General features: G+C 49.5%; 1 protein-coding gene across 3 annotated transcripts; it reads left to right on the top strand.

Moving 5' to 3' along the window:
* The first annotated feature begins 2987 nt into the window (after positions 1–2987).
* Positions 2988–14064, top strand: SPP2 (secreted phosphoprotein 2). Of its 3 annotated transcripts, none has more exons than XM_042035417.1 (7): positions 2988–3146; positions 3243–3367; positions 4374–4496; positions 5613–5723; positions 7380–7434; positions 7943–8053; positions 13771–14064. In XM_042035417.1, exons 1-6 carry the CDS (start codon positions 3098–3100, stop codon positions 8041–8043), a joined length of 564 nt encoding a protein of 187 aa, XP_041891351.1. In that variant the 5' UTR covers positions 2988–3097; the 3' UTR covers positions 8044–8053; positions 13771–14064. The 3 variants fall into 3 exon arrangements, with proteins under 3 accessions (XP_041891351.1, XP_041891352.1, XP_041891350.1); XM_042035418.1 differs by having other exon boundaries at positions 11569–13818; XM_042035416.1 differs by having other exon boundaries at positions 2989–3146; positions 13774–14064.
* The last annotated feature ends 6617 nt before the right edge of the window (positions 14065–20681 follow it).

Raw genomic sequence — 20681 nt, 5'->3', positions numbered from 1 at the left:
GGATCAGGTTGCAAACCAAATTTAGAAGCCTTTCTCCTTCCTCTGTCAGCTGATGTCAATGTAAGTCTCCCGCAGGTGTGGCGAAGTTACTCAGAGACTCATAGAACACTTTGGGTTGGAAGGGATCTGAAAGCCCATCTCATTCTGATCCCCCCTGCCATGGGCAGGGACACCTTCCACTAGCCCAGGCTGCTCCAAGCTCTGTCCAGCCTGGCCTGGAACTCTTCCAGGGATCCAGGGGCATCCCCGGCTTCTCCGGGCACCCTGTGCCAGGGCCTGCCCACCGTCACAGGGAAGGATTTCTTCCCAGTATCCCATCTAATGCTGCCCTCTGGCACTGGGAAGCCATTCCCCCTTGTTCTGTCACGTCATGCCCATGGTAAAGAACTTGTCAGGAAGCTTTTGATTTTGCTAATGGCACACCACAAAAGCTATGGGAAAACAGAGGAATTTACTTTTCTTTTGTCAGGAGGGACATCATTAACTTTCATCTGTCATCTGAGTGTCCAGGAAACAAGGGATCAGGAATAGCTCCTCAGTGCCTGGAATGCTGTTGAAACTGTTTTCAGCATACAGGCACGTGGTGATGCTGGCTGGTTTACATTTTAAAGGAAAACGCGTCTTGTAATTACCAAAATTTCACTCACAAAGAGGAGTTATTGTTCCAGTTGTCTGGGAACAGAGCTGACTTGACTGCTGGGAGTGAAAGGGGTCTGAAAATAGTCATCTAAGAGAGATGCTTTAATTTCTTCATTTCTTAATTAACACCTGTTTGCTGTGTAGATTAAATCGGATACAACTCCCTCCCTCTGCCCCAAGCTGCCTTGGCATCTGGAACTTGCTGGTGGTAGGCTCCAAGTTAAGTCCTTAAACTGTCAGTTCTCCATCTCACCTTTCATTGCTTCTCTGTGTGCCATGGCACCACTCACCACCTGGTGCTTCCTAGCAGAGTCCTTATCAGCAAATGCTGGAGACTGGGCACAAAGAGAACGTGGTGAAAATCTCAGACCTCGCTGTAAACCCAGAACTTGGGGCACTCTGAGTCTGAAAATGTAAAATTGGTTCCACTGCTTAAGTCTACTTAAAGCAGAGATTCAGGGAGCTGGAATAGCAGACATCACCGTTGTCCAAATGCTGTAAAGCCAGGGCTCTGCAGAGGAACGTCGGTTTCATTAAACAATTCCCAAGTCCCACTCAGCATTACTACAATCCTGCTGGCAGCATTTCCTAGGAGCTACTTGAAGAGGACAGTCTTTAAACTCTGCAGTTGGCTCAATATTTAAAATTACTCTTGGACTGCTACAACACTGTGCCTCGGTTGTTGGGAAGGAATTTTATATACTCAGCTTCCAGTGGAATATTAGCTGGTCCCAGCATACAAGAGGCAAATGGTTCCCTTTTTAGGGATGAAGTGGAAGGCTCAATGTTGTCCAGACCGCTGCAGCAAGGTGAAAAACAACAAGGATCTTGGGACTCTGAATGCCAAGTTCTTCCTGTTCAAATGGTCTGAGCGGTCTCATTCCACGTGTTTCATCACCACCTCTGACTGATCGCAGAGAAACCACGGCAGAAGCTGGTCAAAGAGCTCACCTGAAGGTTTTGCCTTGATCTGAGGCAGCCTGGTCTTGGCTCTGGCAGCAGGGAAGTTGGGCATGACTCCTGAGAGTCTCCACCTCTGTTTAAATCCTTTGCATTGTGGTGCTCTGGCATGGCTGCAACCACAGCAGAACATTCCTGGCTACAGGTGAGGCTGTCCAAGAGCTGGGAGAGAACACCTGCAGCTGCACGGAGCAAGGAGAATGGATGTAGAGAGAGGCTCTGTCTTTTGATTGGGAAGAGTTTCAATTGGCAGACTGGACCCCGTTCCCAATGCTGAAATCCAGGCTGGCTGGTAAAAAGTGCCCACCCCTTTTTCTTTTTTGGCTTATGGACCTGCAGCCACCTCTCCCAAGGCAGTGCCTGGGTGGGATGGCACACATGTGGTGAGGTTCCTGTTTGGCACCGCCTCTGCTTGTCCCCCCGTCGTTCCTAGCGCAGTTTCCATGCTCGTAGCTCTACCAGCTACCAGCCCCAGGTTCCTTTTCCAGGATCCCACAGCAACAACAGGGCATGAATCCAGTGACCATCAAGTCTGTTGGCCTTTAGGGGTCTTTGCCCTAGAACACCTGTAGTGTTGAGTGACACCCAATTCCTTCTGTCGCTCGAGGAGTCGGATTCTCCCGGTGTCCAGCCTTGTGACCGGCTGCCACGCTGCAATCCGACAGCTTACAAGCAGGGGGAACTTTATGCTTTTTCTTATTAAATTTGAGCCTCCCACAAGTTCCCGTGATTTGGGAAGTTCTTAAAATGAGCCCGTGCCACGGAATTCAAGTGGAACTGCAATTTGAAGGCTAACGGAGGAATGTCACTCATGGGATCTTCAGAACGGACATGGTTACACCCATATCTGCCTTATGAACAGGCAGCAACAGGTGAGCTTGCTTAAAGGCAGCAGTTTCCAACATCGTTTTCCAAAAATCCCATTAACTTTTGGGCTGAAACTGGGGGTCCTGGTGATCTGCCATGTGTCTCGGGTCTAGGAGGCTTCTCGTGGGTGCTTTGGTCTGCAGGGTAACGGTGGCAGTTCTACGTGGGTGAATTCCCCTCTGGTGCTGGGGAATCCTCAGGGAATGCCAGCTTCTAAGTGCTTCCAGTTGCTGCCAAGACGTGAAGGTCCTTGGTCCAGTGCTAAGGGAAGAGTTGACTCACCCCATGGAAAACAAATGGCTAAAAGTGAACAAAATAACTAGATTCTGCCTTTGGCTATGGAGATATCAGGAATCCAGTGCTCCCTGAACTCTCCAGTGGGAAATTCAGTCCTGGGAAAAAGGCACTGCAGCCCATCGCTTATCAGAGAGCTACTGCTAGATGGAGAAAAGCGGACAACAAATATTTACCCTGGGATCAATTCTGTTTAAAGTGCAATGTTTGGAGCAGAGCTTGGACGTGGGGAGGTCAGGCGTAGGATCAAGGCTGTATTTATATAAAGACAGAGGGATATGCTCTGGGAATCCTTGCTTGGAAAGGGAAAAGACTGGAGGATTTTGAAAGACACGCTATGAAGATCTTAATTTTTGTCCTCACACTGAGTATTTTCTCCTGTTCAGGTGAGTTGGAGCCACGTCCTCCTTCTTAGGGTGGTTTTGGGGGTGAAAAGTACGAGCCTACGATGAACTTGTGATGGAACTGTGCCTCCCTCTCAGGGTTTCCAGCATATGACTATGAACTCCCAGTCACAGAAGAGGCTCTCAATGCTTCCATTGCACGGATCAATTCCCAGTCGTGGAGCAGAAACCTGTATGGTGTTGTCAGGAGCAGAGTCATGGGAGTAAGTGCACAGACAACGGAGATCCTTTACCTGAAATGTGCTTTGCTGGGATGGAAAACTCTTTTCCACCCAGTCCTGGGAACCCAGATGTAGTTGGAGTTTGCTGATGCTGCTTGGAAGAGGGTGGGTTTGAGCCATCATCTGAAGCTGTGGCTTTAGGAACCTAAATATCTTTTGTATGTAAGCTTCTAATTAAAATACTTTAGGAATTCAGATTTTTCAAGCCTAGAGTAGAAGTCCTCGAGGGTTGTCTCGCAGGATTTCTTTCAAAAGTGATGTTTTTGAATGCCTCCAGCTAATTGCTTTGCTTTGGGCATCGAGCAACATGGTTCATCTGATGCTCTTTGCTGATTAAATGCCCCCACAGTTCAGGATTCTTTCTCTGATCTTTATGTCATCTGTCTCTACGCACCAATTCTGGTTTAGATCTGCTAGAGTCTAAGTGCAAGCAGGAGACCCCTGTCTGTTTTAATTTGTGGTGCTAAGAATTGTCCTGGATGCCCCCCGAGTTAAGGAGTTAAAGCTTCTTAATCCAAAGTTATCATGTCCATGCTCCTGAACACCCTCAGAACCTTTCTGTTTCTATAGGTGGCCTGTATCAAGTCTTCTGCAAGGATGAATGTCAAGATGACATATGGATTTATATAGTTTGGATTAAAACTCCCAAATACTTGAAAGTAGTGGGAATTTGTTGCTTGTTGGGATTTTTTTGGGGCATTGCTTTTTTTTCTTCTTTCTTGAGTCTCCCATCTCGAGCTAAAGCATTGAGTAGACTACAAGAAAGAGAGAAGAATAATCAAAAAGCAACAAAACTGTCTAAAGCTTGGGGCAAAGCCCGTCGAGGCAGCTTTTCTCACACACATCAATCTGCTCTAAACTGGGCACTGACCCCTAATGCCCTTGTGCCATTTTCTGCCTGACAAAGGAGCGAGATTGCCAGGGAGTGAGGGCAACAGAAGAGTGGCAAGGACATAATGATGTGTTGTGTTGACCCTCCTTTCACCAGGTGGACATGTGGGACAGCGATGCCTACAGGTTAGATCTGCAGTTCAGCATCCGTGAGACCGTCTGCACCAAAGCTTCGGGGAGAGACCCCTTCACCTGTGACTTCAAAACTGGGCCTTTCGTGGTAGGTGCCCCTGGTGGGAATGGGAACCCTCCCTGCCATGCAGGATCTTCTCAGGACGGGTTGGAATGCTGCTGGTGCTGAAAAATGAGGAACGGCTGGCTGGCTGGCTTTCTGGAGCAACCTGCAGCATGGAGGGGGTGTTAGGTGGGAAGGGTCAGTGGTGGGAAACTCTTCTGCCTGGTCAGCGGGGAGGGCAGGGAGCTGGAAAGAGGATTTGTGTCTTGGAGCAGCGTGTAGTGAAGGCATGTGTGCTTTTGGGGCCAAATCCTAGAAGGAGTGGCTTGTTCTGTAGGATAAGAGGGTAGAAGAGCTGATGTTTCTCTTGCTTTTGCCTATCTGGGCGTCATATAAAGCGTTATCTTCCTGTGTAGGGCAGACCCCCCCTCTGTGCTGACAGTGCTGATCTCTTTCAGATTTTTAACTCCCAGCCTGAAATAAAAAAGCTCTTGACACAGCTCTTGCCCTGCTCTGAGTCTTAAATCACCAGCTTTGGTGGAAACACATTGTCTTTGAGTCTGGACTCCTCTGTGCAGAGGTACTTGGGCCGAATGACATCTCTTCTCTGGAGCTGAGCAGCTCACGTGTGCGTGTAGATGGCAGCACACAGAATTGTCGGTTGTTGCTTTGCTATTTATCTTTAAAAACACAAATGTTGGTGTTATCCCTTGTATCCTAAACTGACACCATCCCTCTCTTCTTCTCGGGGCAATACAGTAGTGGGAGGATGTGTTTTCCAAACCTGAGTGCAGGTTTTGCTGCAGTTTTTTGTCAAATTGCAGAGACAACACCTTTAAGGGTAGTTTAAACTTCCAGAGCTGGAGCTGCCATTGGCATAGCCCTGCACAGTCCTTCTCTTTGTGCTTGGTGATGCCAGAGCTGTGAAAAGGATGTGGAGGTTTGCTCCTACCTCGAGCAGGCTCAGAGGTTTGTACAACAAACACGGAGTTGTGGAGCAGGAACCTGTGTGTAGTCGTGTATAATCTTTCTTGGGTTTCTTTCCCTCGGAATTTGTTTTTTAAATCCTTCTGCAGGTTCCCAGCCCCAATGAAACGCCCACGAGAGGGTTTGTATTGGGTGTTTGCTGTGTGAGATTGGCTCTGTTTTGTTTTGTTGCAGCCCACTGCTTCCTGCAGGAGTGTTGTGGAAGTCTCCGGGGAGCTGATTTCCAACATCACCGTGCGGTGCCATCGCAGCACATTCAGCTCTGAATCGATGAGCAGTGAGGAGGTAGGGAAGGGGAAAACCGATTTTTGCTGCCTGGGGGAGGGAAAATTCTGCCTACCCTCTTTTAAAGAGAAGTCAGGTGTCTCTGTGTGCTCCTGTTGCAGCTGGAGGTCTGGATCAGGAAAGTGGCTTCAGTTTGAAATCCAGCTGAGGGCTCTGACCTTGCCTGGGAGAGTGTGACTCTCTGTGGCAGTCTGGCACATCCATCAACTCCAACCCTTCCTTCACTGAGGATGTGCCTGGAGAACAGTGATTGGCACTTCTTGGACACACAGAGATCCCTGTGGCTCTGGCTCTGTCACCAAACCCAGCTCTCAGCTGAGCGGGTCCTCACAGCGCAGCCCAAGGACATTTGGTCTGCTGAGATCTGTGCTCCCTTTCTGAGCTCTTTCTTGGTTTTTAGGGTGTTATCAATGCTGACCTAACCTGGAAATTCCTGCTGGCTGTTTCCAAATCGTGCCAGTGTCCGCTTTATCCATGAACTGACTCTTGAACTTGTGTGTCTGCACTCGGAACACAGCTCTACAGTGGGTGTTGTGCTTGAGGGAGCAAAGTTTCACGAGCAAAGATACAGACAGCTTTTGTTTTTGGAAAATTCTGGGAACTAAATGAAGAAGTTGAATTGCAGAATCACTGAATGGTTTGGGTTGGAAGGGTCCTTAAAGCCTATCTTGTTCCACCCCTTGCCATGGGCAGGGACACTTTCCACTATCCCAGGTTGCTCCAACCTGGCCCTGGACACTTCCAGGGATCCAGGGGCAGCCACAGCTGCTCTGGGCACCCTGTGCCAGGGCCTGCCCACCCTCACAGGGATGAATTCCTTCCCAAGATCCCACCTAACCCTGCTCTCCTTCAGCTTAAGGCCATTCTTCTTGTCCAGTCACTACAAGCCCTTGTGAAAAGTCCCTCTCCAGCCGCCTTGTAAGCAAATAGGATTCTTTGTTACTTTCCGTTGCCTTGAATTGCCAAATTAGCTCTTCATTTATACTTCTTTTTTATTTTTTTCTCCTCAAAATCTCCATTCAGAGCTAGCTAGTGAGTGCACCCCAGGAAGCAGAGCATGTGTGAAGCACTGGGATGTGTAACACAGTCTGGGATGCTCCGTCAGTCCTCTGTGGGTTGACATAACTGTTGTTTAACAGGGCACTCAGCACCAACACTTGCTTTTACAAGCAGACATCTTCCCCCAGGCCTTAACCATCACTTAAAATTCAGCACTGCTGCCAGTATTCCTGGTGGGGAATATATTTCCTGCAATGTTAATAAGGACTAAATGCCAAAGGGAATTACTGCACTTGGAAAGGGAAGTGTTGCCCTCTGCAGAGGGCTGCAGCAAGTGCACTGTTAGCTCTTGCTGTGGAGCTGTGACTCGGCTCAGGGCATCTCAGCTTGGCTGAGGTGGTGTTGGTGTATCTGTGGTGGTATTTGGATGGGAGAAGGAAGTGTGATTGACTGAGGCTGGCATCACAGAATATCCTGAGTCTGACGGGATCATGGAGTCCAAGCCCTGGACTGCAGGAGTATCAGCCAGAACCTTGTTTTCAGCGAAATTAAGAATGAGGTTTGGAATTACTTTAGTGATCACCTAGTGCCAGAGGAAATGGAGAGGTGGGACTTCTTGCCAGGCGAGGTTTTTAAAGAAATGTCTTTAATTTCCAGATGATTCATGTGCCGATAACGACCCCTAACAGGCGAGGCAGCGCTCGCAGGGAAGGTAAGCCAGTTCTGCCACCCTGGAATGCCCTGACCTGTGCTTTCCTTTTGGGACATCTCAAGGTCATCTGTCTGAGGGAGAAGACAATGTGAAAAATCAGCTGTTTGCTCCTTGCACTGGACAACTGGCTTTTCCCTTGCAGAGGGGTGTCCAGTTGAGGGTGCAGGGAGGGCACTGTCCTGCCAAGCCAGGCCGTGCTGAGGTTGATGCATTTTCTGGGTTGCCAGATTTGTACTCTCATAACCCATACTTGTGTGCAGAACGCTGAATGTTTTCTATTCTGGAATCACAGAGTGGTTTGTGTTGGAAGGGATCTGAAAGATCATCTTGTTCCACCCCCCTGCTGTGGGCAGGGACACCTGCCACTATCCCAGGTTGTTCCAGGCCCTGTCCACCTGGACCTGGACACTTCCAGGGATCCAGGGGCAGCCACAGCTTCTCTGGGCAGCAGTCAACACATGCTTGAAAGCACCTCGTGCTCACAGATGTCTCCGTGTTCTTTTTTTAGATGATGCCTTTGCTCCTGAAGCCTTCCCTTCAAGGGGAAGAGGCAGCAGCCCTGGAGACTGGAACAAACCCAGCTACTTGGGCACTGACAAGATGGAATAACCTGGTTTGGGTGAGTATGGGTTAGGGTTAGGGTTGAGAGAATCAAAGAGTCTACAGCTCCAGGAACATGGGGCCTGGAAAAGGCCGTCCCAGCAGGGCCTACGTCTTTGCTGCTCCTCCATCTTCCTGATCTGGACCACCCATAGTGATGGGGTTGGGTTAGGGTAGGCTTAGGGTTGGGCTTAGGGTTAGAGTTAGCTTTTATACACCCTGGGCCTGCAGGTTTTGTGGCAGGGTGGGGAAGTGACTGCTCAGATTGAAGAACTTCAAGCTGCTTCACTCCTCGGAAGGCATCCCAGCCACAGAGCTTGTGGCTGTCACTGACTTTTGAGTTGTCCATGCCATATCCTCCGGTGTACACCAGTGTCCTGGGGTACAGGTAGTGTGAAAAGTGTGCAGGAAAACCCATCTGTAAACTCAGAGTTTGAGTTTGGTGTAGGGTTCTAGGCTTTTGGCCTCAATTTTCCTCATGACAAGAGGGACACTGAGAGGCTGGAGCGGGGCCAGGGCAGGGAACGGAGCTGGGGAGGGGCTGGAGCCCCAGGAGCGGCTGAGGGAGCTGGGAAGGGGCTCAGCCTGGAGCAAAGGAGGCTCAGGGGGGACCTTGTGGCTCTGCACAAGTCCCTGACAGGAGGGGGCAGCCGGGGGGGAAATCGGGCTCTGCTGCCAGGGAACAGGGACAGGAGGAGAGGGAACGGCCTCAGGCTGGGCCAGGGGAGGTTTAGATCAGATATTAGGAATTTTTTTTCCACAGAAATGATTCTAAAGCTTTGGAACAGGCTGCCCAGGGAGGTGATGGAGTCACCATCCCCAGAAGCTTTCAAAAACTATGTGGATGTGGCACCTGAGGACTTGGTTTAGTGGTGCTGGCTTGATGGCGAGACTTGGTGATCTTAAAGGTCTCTTCCAACCTTAGCAACTCTGTGGTTCCTTTTCTCTTGGCCAGCAGAGCCACGTTTCTGTCTGATGCTCCGTGGATTCTCTGGGCCTCCTCCAGAGCAGTTTCCCTCAGCAGGGGTGTATCATGTGGCTGTGGGATCTGGAGCATGCTCTGGCAAAGAGACAGATGAGTTGTTGGGTGTCCTGGTGCTTCAGGAAGCCACCCATCATCCCTGTTCCGGTGGGTGAGCACCCTCCCACCCGTGGCTTGGTGTGTGTATCCTGCAGATTCTTCGAGGAATGGCCGTGTCTTTGTGCCCAGTCAGGTGCCCCAGGGCCACGCAGCTCCTCTAACAAAAAACTGAAGGCATCTGGGAGAGCCCCGGTGTAGTTTTGCCTGGAAAAGCACTTGGGAAATCTGTGAAGGAGATGTTCAGAGCCCAATTAATGGGAATGATAATGAAAGACACCCGTGATTTATTGGAGCTGGCAGGGCCTATCCTACACGAAGCACCTTTGCTGACCTGCCTCTGCGGCTCTGTGTGGGAGCAGCTCTAATTGCTGCTGCTGCTGCTTTACCAGCCATCTTAAGGAGTTAATCTAAAGGGAAGTGGTTAGAAAGAGTTTCAGCAACACGGAATGAGCTCATTCTTTGGCATGCTGAACAGGTTTAAAGTAGTCGGGAAAGGAAGGGGAAATTACTTAGTGCTCTGTCCTTGTGATTAAAAAGGCTTCCAGCTCTTGGGTACATATCATTAGCAGGTCTCTGTCCCTGTGGAGTGCCAGAACTGAGTGCTCCCTGTGTGTGGAGCTCAGCTCCAGCCTGCTGTGTTGGAAACGAGACAGTTTTAGATGGAATTTAGCACCGGTGACTCACCAAAAGCTAACACATGTTACTCATAAGCACAGCCGTGGTAAACCTCGATGTGCTGAAGGAGACAAGCCTCCTGCTCTCCTGGAAAGGAGATATCAAAGGAAAACCCAGGCACCCTGCTCTGTTAGTAAGAATTATTTCATTAAATCCATATGCTGTTTTAGTTTATCCCCGAGCCACTAAAGCCTTTTTAACAGGCCTTTTTAATCCCTGCCTGTCTTCTTAGAGGAATCTCTAACTTTTCCTTGCATTTGGGAAGTGCCAGGTATCTTTCATTCTCCGGCTCTCAAGAAGAGCTATCCCCTTCAGGCAGCGCTCAGAAATGCTTTGTGTTCTTGTATCTAACGCCCAACAAATCTCCAAACCAGAAGCAAGACTGAAAATGTTCCTGAAAAAACCCCAAAACCCCGTGAAACCAACGGGGAGAAATTTATGGTTCTCGAAACCCAGAGCAGTTCAAACTTTGATACTTTCTGCTTGCTCTTGAAGCTGGGTTGCAAGTGTCATTTTATGGAGCTGTATTTCATGTAAGTGTCATTTATGGAGCTGTGTTTCCTACCAGTTTCCTGGGATTTGGACATCTCAGAGGCAGATACATCAGGAGATTTAAAGAGAATATCAACCCCATCCCCAAAGCCCCTTGTTTCTCTTGCTTTTATCAATTTGACTTATCAGTTGCAAAGTCTGGAGAGGAATCTTCCTGATTTCACTTGTATCCAGAATTAGAGGGTTTCATTTGAAGCCAAAAATTAAACAGATTTCATGGGTCTGAGGCCAGGAAAAGTTATTCCTGGCTGTTTTCCCTGGGTTTTGGCATGTGTGTGATCCTGGCTGGCATTATTGCAAGCCATGCAGTGTTTGGTGGGGCACGGGGAATGAGTGCTGAGTTTTGAAATGGCAGTAGCTCAACTGGCTTAGCTTAGCTGAGAATATTTCGGGGGAGGCTGGGGAAGTAGCAATTTAATAACAGAAGGCTTTCATCTCTTCCTGAAAGAACCTGGTGCTGACAGGCAATGCTAGGCAGGTTCAGGTAAGAAATGAAATGTGATTTTTTTTTTCTTTTACACACCAGAATGGGTAACTGACTGCTGCAAAAATTGCTCAGGCAAGTGGCTGACAGTTTTTCATGCTGGATTTTACATTTCTCTGAGCGAGGCCTTCTTATCTTTTTGGCTACAGGAATTATTTCAGGAGAATTCTGTGCCTGACTTTGTGCAAGAAGCCAGGCTAAACGAACTCGCTGGTGCTCTGTAGCTCTTTTTGTTTATTAGAATATTCAAGAGGAAAAAAAATCAGTGCCATTGTTATATAAAGAACATTTTCAAGTCGGCAGTCTTCAGACCCACCAGTCTGCTGGTGCCTGCAGGAATTAGAAATTGCATATGAAAAACTCCATCAATGATTAATGAGCTTACTTCAGTGACAAGTCCTAATCAGATTTTCTGGATTTATTTCCTAGTCCATCTCCAGAACTGGGGAGATTGTGAAATTCCCGTGGCATGCTCTGGGGCCGGGTCTTTCCCACAAACAGCTCAGGGCCCATGGGGAGTGCCAGGAAGGGGGAAAGCTGCTGTACAAGAGCTGATCACCTGTTAACAACCCGAGCCTGCAACGAGCTGGAATCTGCTTCATGGTGCTCATGGCTCTGAATCCCAACGAGGAGCCAAAAAATGGCTCGAACTTACCAACCACCTTGATCCTCGGGAAGCAAAAGGGCCCTGATGCTTTGCTCTTCCAAAATCACCTGCCTAAGGCAGTTTTTTCTTGTGCAGGGTGAAGCCTGGCCCATGAATTATATCTGGAGTCTCCCCAGCAATGCTTCATGTCCTTGAACAGGAAGATCAAGGAGCAAGTTCCTGCCTTTGCAAAACACGTGTAGATGGTGAATGCTGATTGTCTCTTGCTCATTAATCACGCAAGGAAAGTGTTTTGAAACAGGAAATCAACCTCCTTCAGCATCAAGCCGAGGGGCTGTGATTTCCTCCTCGAGTTTTCTGTATTTTCCTCACAATTGCTCTCTGACTGAGGTCTCTGTCACCTGGCACAGCTTGCTGCTGGCAGGAGGGTGGCGGTGGCAGTTCTGAGGAGCTGATGAGCAGCACTGCACGTGCAGAAGTGGATAGACTGGCATCCTTAAATCTTAGGGTGGGGTTTTTTCTTTCAGTGGAAGAGTAACAGGCAGCATTGGGCCTCTTTTCATACCTAAGAAATCCAGGATCAGACCTTCAGAGTGACATGGAAGCCTGTTTATCTGTCTCCTGCAACTATAATAACAGAGCAGGGTTCATGGCTCTCCTGGGGTATGAAAAAACGAGCTTTAATCCCCAGCGTCCTCATTAAGGAGCTGCTGGATTTTAGTTGCGGTTTTATATCCTCATGTCTTTGTTTTTGCCTCTCCCGTTCACCCGCCCACTTTCTACAGCGCTTGTAAAGCAGCTTATTGCTTTCTGTGGAGGAAAAAAAACCCCAAGTGAAGCACCAGAGGGAAGGAAAATCCCTGCAGAGTGGGATCTGTTGCAGAGTGCGTGAGCTCCGTGTCGGATGAGCTTTGGGAGCGAGAGCTGGAGCAGCTCGTGCCTTGGGGAAATGACAGGCTGCTGTTTGATGGCTCCTGCCACCGAGCCTGGCTGTGAGGGCCGAGTCCTTGGTGTCACCTGGCAGCTGGGATGTGCTGTGGCAGGGGACAGCACGCTTTCATCTGTTCAGAGGCAAAGGGCTGGGAGTGAAGCAGAGCCAGGCAGGACCTTTCCCGCTGCTGAGGTCAGAGCGTGGCGCGGGGAAGGGGCAGAGGTGTTGCAGCAGAGAGGAGAATCGCTGTGACAGTCTCCTGGTGCTGTGAAACAGCAGCAATTTTATTTTTTCCTTGCCCTTTGTCGCCCTCTTCTCCATCTGTTTTGAAGGATCAGACCCACAGCTGCATGGAGGAAATTGTTCCTGCTTAGGGAGGACGCAGAGCTTGGATGATCCCTTACACTGCACAAGCCCCTTCATCTAATTCCAGGGGAAAACCAATGGGGCTTCCTCCACTGGAGGAATGGAAAGGGCTCTCCACTGCCCTCAGCCTATTGCTCAGTGCTGGATTTTGGAAATGAGCTTGTCAAAGAAGCAGGCAGTTGGGAAGGACCTCTCAAAGCAGGGCTGTGGAGCTGAGGTTGGAATGCCATGGGATAGAGATCCCTCATCCTCTTTGGGCTCCAGACAGGAACCCTCCTGTGGGAAGACTTTCTCCTTAAACTGAGATGGAATTTCCTGTGTTCCCACTGGTTCCCTGTTTCTTCTCTTGCCCCTTGGTCCCCAGCAACGATTGCAGTGGCTGGGCCTGGCATCCCCCTTCTCCAGGGCTGGGCAGGATTCAGGGGCTCCTGGACAAGCTGTTCGTAGAGAGTCACTACATGTAATCCCTTCCACACGTGTGTGGACTCTCCTTTCTTGCCCGAATCTGTGTCTAAAATTTTACTAACAAAACTGTCTCACGGAAAAATTTCAGGTTGCCATGGTGACCAACTTGCTGAAGACACAGTGTAGGCTACGGAGTGCTGGGGAAGCTGTCACACGCTCCCTCCGAAAAACACCTCCCCGACTTCTTCTGAGTATTGTACTCTCAATTCAGATCCATTTCAGAGCAGACCATACATCAGCTTCTAGCCTCAACCACCTCTGCTTCTGAGACGTGACCGTGTGTGGTGATTTGTGTCCCGTGGGACTTATTTTACTGTTGTTAATTTTTCTAACAGTCTGCTTCTTCTCATTCCCTTTTTTTTTTAACCCTAATTAGCCATTGCCATGACATTTGAGCACATATGAAACGTTTTGCATACGCAGGTTTCTTTTTGCAGATTCCACATGGTGGGAAGCAAATTAATAAGCAGCTTGTTGGAGCTGAATACACTTCTCCCCAGGATGTTTGGTTGGTTCTGTGACGTATGAGACAAACTCTCAGCTCTGACATTTCTCCTTCCTCCCTGTTTTTAAAGCAGATTGGAGAACGAGAACAATCAAGATTCAAAGATCCAGCATGGGAAGAAAGAACCTGGTGCCCTGGCCTTTCCTTTTTCGGTGAAAAACTGTTCTGCAGTGGAGCGAGAGTCTTCCCCCAAACTCACTTTCTGCTCTGATGGCAATTGGAGGAGCTCATGAGATGCTAAATACACCCTTGTCCATCCATAGCCCTTCTGACGTGTTAGGTCTCCCTGGGAGGACTGGAATTTATCTGTGTCCAGGATATTTCCACCATCCCATAATGATGCTATTAAAAGCTCGTTATCCCATCTGTTTGTTCTGCCGTTGCTCCCTGCTTGCTCGTAATTTTCGGTGATGCTCGTGGCTAATTACTCATTATTCAGAGTGATCCACCCACACTTAATTTCTTTCTCGCCGGGCTGCGGACAGAGAAGCCTGCTTGCTCCAAATCCAGAGTTGTAGCCCACCAGGAATGTGGCTTTTATGGGTACTTGGGCGCCAATGTGGAGAGCTGAGGGCTGCTAATGACGGTGGTTGTCAGGTACTGGTGGCTTTTGGGAGAAGGCCAGGTTAGAGCAGAGCTCTGATGTGTTCCTCACCTGGGAAAGAAGGTCTTAGCAGTCTTGTCCTGTTCTCTCCACTCCCCGCACAGAGCCCACCCTTTGGCTCTTTGGGAAATGAAAGGTTACTGTGCAGCTTGGGGGGTTCTTGTTGGGTTCTTTTTTTAAGGCTTTGTCAGTCAAAATCAACTGATTTTTCTCTCTAAAGCCACTCTCCCACCCAGTTTGACTCTCACTTTATTTTCCCTCCTGATTGCAGCTAGGTAGCGTGATTTGTAGGAATTTCCATCTCGAAAGCTTGAGAAAATGTAGTCAGAGCCCTCGATGCTCACCAGTAGCAGGGAGCAGAAGGTGCTGATAAGGTGTGGAGGTCTAAGGGAGAAAGGGATGTTTTCCTTTTCCATGCTGGTTTTGCTTTGCTTGGATGAACAGGATGGGAACATCACCCCTTCAAGGCCAGGTTGGACGGAGCTTGGAGCAGCCTGGGACAGTGGAAGGTGTCCCTGCCCATGGCAGGGGGGTGGGATGAGATGGGCTTTAAGGCCCTTTCCAACCCAAACCAGTCTGGGATTCCACAATTCCTTTGCTCTGAACGCACAGTGCCGGAGTCCTTCATCATCTGTCTCTCTGCTGCAGCTGAGCAATTTTTGCTGAGCATCTTCTTTCCCAGTAGGGCTGATTTCACACCTCTGTGCTGGTTTTAGGTAGAACCAGGACTCTTCGTTGGACAGGAACAACTCAGGTGCTTTCTGAAACCCCTGAGCTCAAGTGATGGTGGCTTAGGCCTTCTCATGCAGGTCTTACTGGCCCAGGTGAGCAGAGGACCTTCCTGGCCTGTTCCTCCAAGACCTGCCTTTGTTTCCTGGAAGGGATGAGGTGGGTGGACACAGGAACCAGCTTCGGCTGGGCTTGTACCCTTCCCTGTTTCACTCTTGCTTTTCCCAGTTCCCAACAGGCAGTTCTCAGGGCCAGGAGTTGGACTCAACAATCCTTGTGGGCCCCTCCAACTCACGATATTCCACGACTCTGTATTTTGCTGATGTGTGATAATTAAATGTGCTCTTCTCTACACACACACACACACACAAAGGAAAAAACCCACTTTTTTTGGTCATCCCCCCCCCCCCAGCCAGAATGATTGCTTTAAGCTCCTTGCTGCACGCATGCAAATGCCTTCACACCTAGGAGCTGATGTGGCATCTGCTGTGCAGATGTTTATCTGGCATCAGGGAGCAATATTTCCTTTGTCCACATGACTTCCCTGAGCTTTTCCTGGTCTCAAATCGCTGACTCAAGCACTTGATGCTCCAACATACCAGTGATCCTTGCTAGGGATGCTCCCTTCCAACTCCCCTGGCTGAGAGTTTGGTCTGTGTAAGCAAACCATGAGTTTTGTTGGTGGATTTTGCTTGGGGAGTGAAGATTTATGCAGCAGCAGGGACAGGGAGGGAGCTTTCCCCACACCCTTAGAGACACTACTTGCCCTGGAAAGAATGTGCAGAGTAGAAATTCTCCTCTTGCAGACTTTGAGGCTCTTCAGAAACTCTGAGGCAGCAAAAAAAGGAAGGGAGACAGCAAAGCCATCAGGGATGAGACCGGGGCTTGCTGCATTCAGGGACTTTGTTCGAGCATTGTTGCCTCACCAGAAGGTGAAACGTTGTCACCCTTCCAATGCAAAGCAGTTGTAGGATGAGGCAAGAAGTGAGGGTTTGGATTTGTGTGGTAATTTGGAGAATGAGCAGCAGCAACTGCAGCTGCCTGCAGCGGTGGGGGCACTGACCTCCAGCACTGCAGTCTGTCCCCAGGGAAGGGTGGAAACTGCTGACTTCTTGCTCTCTGAGAAAAGCAGTAAAACCTGCATCCATGGCAGAATCACTCCTTTCACATTCATTTTCTCTGGGTTTTTTTGTACACCCCAACACTTTTTATGCTGACAGTGTCTGGGCAGGAATTCCCGTGGTGTGGGATGGATGAAGGACACCACCACACAGTGATGATGTGGAAAAACTGGGCTCAGTTCCCTTCTCTGCCTTCAGTCAGCACTTGTGGAATTTGGGCTCCAGGGTGCCACAGCATCTCATTTCCCAGACCCTCTTTTTGGCATCATGGCACAGATGCTCAGTGATGGACACCCCACCCCTCGAAGCGTTCCAGGCCAGGCTGGACAGCGCTTGGAGCAACCTGGGCTAGTGGAAGGTGCCCTGAGGTGGTCTTTACAATCCCTTCCAGCCCAGTTTGTGATTCTGTGATCATCACCAGGCACTGGTGTGGTTTGTGCCACCACGGGACTGGTACTGGTGCGTTGGTAGCCCTACGGCAAATTCTGTTCACATGGACTAGCTGGGAGTGGGTGGAACTACCAGCGATCAGGAGGGGTTCAGTCCTGCCTGGAACTAGCCTAAAAGAGTTCCCAAAGAGCAGAGATGATCAGCTGGATGGAGCCTAGCCCATGTTAGAGAGAAGGCTGTTGCTCATCCTGGAGGAATGCGGAGATTTCCGGGCATACGGTCTGCTGTCAGCAACCTCAGCTCGGGTTGCTCATCCAGACTGACCCCTGGATGATCTCCCTGAAATGAAGGAGAGGCCTTTCTTGCCAAAGCCGTGTCCTGATTCGGAGTGGGGAGCTGTTGGGAGCAGGAGCTGAGCGTTTTCCCATCGGCTCTGCCGTGGAGCGCGGGGTTGGCAGCGCCTCTGCGAGTTCAGCACGGACCCTTGGGAGGGTTCTGGGGCGACACAGCCGTGCTGAGGGTGGAGAACATCCTCTGTGGCACAAAAGGTCAGTAGCTCATTCCAGGGCTGTCGGTGAGTGTGGCTGGCCGCTCCTGCTCCTGCTTCCCAGTGGTGCTGATGCCCACTAGATGTCAGAATTGAATAAATGCAAAGAGAGGCAGCATCTCCGGTCTCAAATTATTCCCCTTTTTTCTTTTTCCCCTTCTGATTTCTGGCCAGCTGCGTGATAAAATGACCTTTGTGCAAGGAGGCTCGGTGTGTTTAAATGGTGAAGAGAACAGGGGATGTAGAGGAGAAGTGACTGAGACAAAAAATCCTGGCCGGGTTGGAGTGCTTGTTTTGCCTGTGGCAGCCCAGAGCTTAAATTCTGCTCCAGGCACAAAGACGGTTTTGCTTTTTACTCCGTGGGACAGTGGAATTTTCTTTCTCCTGCATGACAGACTTATCCTTTCTGATAAAATGGCTTTAAATCAAAATTCCCAGCCACCCCTTGCCTTGGCTGTGCAGTGCCTTTGGTAAGAGGAAAGCTAAGGGAAATAAATGCTGCTTGTGGAGAGGGCTTGATTTTAGAGTTGAAGTCTGCTACCTGCTCCCAGCTCCCACCTCTCCTCTTCCTCAGGAGTTCAGCTCATTCACTGCAGCTGCTTAACTTTAGCAAGAGCATCCTGATGGCTCTAAAGATTAGGTGTGCTAATTAATGCTTTCACAACCAGGAGGAAATTCGCTGCTGCCTGACATTCCCAGCTGCCACAGTGTTTGCTCCTTTCAAACCTCCTGCTGGCTTTAAAATCCCGATGTTTTCTCCCCCCCGCTCTTTCTCCCAGGACAAATTGTTGCCTCTGTCTCATGGCACAGTGGGGATTCTCTGAAGGAAATGGAGCGCCAGCACTTGGCAATCATCCCGTGGCGAAGGCTTCTGAGAGGGTGCTGGTGACGTGTCTGTGGGCACTGCTTGTCCTTTGTGACAAACAAGGAGTCCGGGCTGGAAAACCAGCGTTAGACCTGGCAAGGGGAGCTTAAAACACGAGTCTTAACTCTTCCAAGGAAGTAAAGCTCCTGGAAGTGATCTAGATGTTCGCTGGAGATTAAATCAGGGGGAGATTAAGCTGAGAGAAACGTAGCCCAAGAAGGAAATTGGGATTTCATGTTGGCCTCCAGAGACCAAACTGGTTTAGGGTATTATTTATCTGTGAGCCTTGAAGGAGGAGACCACCAGGAAAACCACAAAGCCTGGCAGGATCCCAGGGATTACAGGGCCTTGATTAATGAGAGTTTAAAAAGAATCTTATGTGCTTTTGGAGAAGGAATATTTTTTTCTGAGCAGTGGGAAGGTGATGCTGCTGGCTGAGCCTCCTGATGTGGAATGAATAATGGAGAGGGGAAAAAAAAAACCCCAGCATCCCAAATGGAAGGCTGTGGATTTAAAGAGAAAATGAAACCCCATAATCTCATCAAGAAGAGGTCCTGTGCAGAAGAATGGGGGCCAGAAACATTTAAACCTAGGGCTCCATGACACCTGTGGGTTACTGGGATAGACTTGTTGAATCTTTCAGGTTGGAAAAGGCCTTTGAAATCATCGAGTCCAACTGCCAGCCTAAAGATGGGGCAACAAAACCCCAGTAACTTTTTCTGTGCGTGCTTCAAAGGTCTTTCATTTCCTTTTGTGTTTGAATGCTGGAGGCAGCCTTGTTCAACAGTGAGAACTCTCCGTTAGGCAGGCTTGCCAGGGGCTTTGGGAGCAGGTAGGGTGGATAAAAAAGACAAACCAGAAAACCCTGGGATGGTCTCTGATGCAGGGGCTGCTAAGGCATGTTTTTATACCTTTCCTGCTTAGTGGAATGGTCTTCCAGGGTGTTTTGAGGGGAAGAAGCACTGACTACAGGTAATGCTAGAACCGATTGCAAAAGCCTTCGAGTCGTTTGGTTTTCTAAGCTGATGTTTTATTAATTTCCAACTTCTTATCCTCTTGGAAAAAAAAGAAAAAAAAAATCACATGTCCATGCAAAGTTTTTTCCGGCTTCTTGAGCTCTTTTAAAGCATTCACAGGTCCTGCTGGTGAATTTTCTGGAACAGGCCCCACACCACCTTTCCTAGCAGAGAGAAAGAGACTCAAACACGTGAGGTTTATGCATCAAGAAAGACACCCCCCCCTTTTAAAGGGTTGGAGCAGCGGATCTGTGCATCTGCAATGTGTTCAGTGAACCAAAACACAGCTTTTTGTCCTAAAAGCTTATATGCTAAAGTTTGAAAACACACCTGTTGAAGTGGAGGTGTCTGAGGAAAGACCAAACGGGAGTGGTTGGGTGCTCTTTGGAAAGTGGCACAGATTTCAGTTCCTTCACTGAAAGAGGATGGAACCAAAGCCTGGAGCTGAAGTAACAGGCCTTGGTTTTCTGCCATGATCCTATGACTGTGTATCTGTCTTTAAAATGACTGCTCATTATGACTATTTCAGCACGAAATGACTCTTTGGTTGCTATCTGCTCTTGGGCAACAGGCCGTCTCCTGACACTTCTGCATTTCTCATCCCTCCCTGGCTGAAACAGCTCTGCAGAAAGTTGCCAGCAATCCAGTTCCCCTAAAAAACCCTGTTTTTAAAGAGAACTTACTATTTCTTGAAAACATTGCCGGCTCCCACGGTGAGCAAGAGCAGAGATCCTCAGCGTGGTGCTCGTGCCTGCCTTCAATTGGCATTTGCGGTGTTGGCTCTGCTGGAGACGAGCAGCTCGGAGCAGAGGGCTGGAATTCCACGGGGATGTGCTGGGAGGCTGGAGCCTGCCATGGGTTGAATGTGAGTGCTGCTGGTGCGGGAGACTCCCCGTGTTTTGTATTCCCAGCCATGCTCTGATACTGCAGGGCCCTTGGCCTTGCAGGGGATTCCAAAGCCCAGGAACCAGGAGCTGAGCGGGATCTTTGGAATCTGCCCCTCTGAGCAACCAGAGGAACTGCAAGGATGAAGTCCAGGGTTTAAAACTCTCTCTTTTTCTTTACTTGATGCCAGGGCTGTTCATTTAGGGATGAGGCTTCTGTGGGACCTGGTGGGAGTGGTTTTTCCTTCCAACCCTAAGCATTCCCAGACCTGCCACCCTTTGCACAGCCTCGGTGGGTGCAGTGGTGCAAGGAACGGGGCTGGTTTCACCTCAAAGCTGCCAGAGCCAAGGGCCAGCTGGCCAAAGGCTTCTGGTGCTTGTGCCTCCCCTTTGCTCCTAGAGAGAAGGAGAAACAGAAGAGATCTGTGTTGACGTGGAAGAGATGCTTTTCAGCTCTCACCCAAGGGGATGCATTTTTGCCCATATGTGCAATTTGCCAAGAGTGGTAAATTCACTCCTTAGCAGCCCAGGACACGTGGGCAGAGCTCAGGAGAGGCTCAGCTGAAAGTCTTGTGAGCACTTTGCCTTTGCCTTCCTCGGACGTCTCACCACTTCCCTGCTGGGAGAGCAGACAGGGATGGCCCTGCTGTCCTGACAACACACCTCCCCAGCCCCTAAGGTGTTAACAAATATGGCAACAGCTTCGTTCCAGAGCTGGTAAAGGATGTTCTGAATGGCTGAGCCCAGCGTGGGCCAGAACTGCACGCCAGGTTCCCTTGCACTAATCCCAATTAACGTCACCACAGGACACGCTGCTGCACGGAG

Source organism: Corvus kubaryi, unplaced genomic scaffold (genome assembly GCF_017639235.1).
Source record: "Corvus kubaryi isolate FWS band 111438036 unplaced genomic scaffold, C.kubaryi_AGA036_p1.0 37383, whole genome shotgun sequence".
Lineage (NCBI taxonomy): Eukaryota > Metazoa > Chordata > Aves > Passeriformes > Corvidae > Corvus > Corvus kubaryi.
Note: the sequence above shows the minus strand (reverse complement) of the source record. Positions and strands in the feature narration are given on the sequence as shown.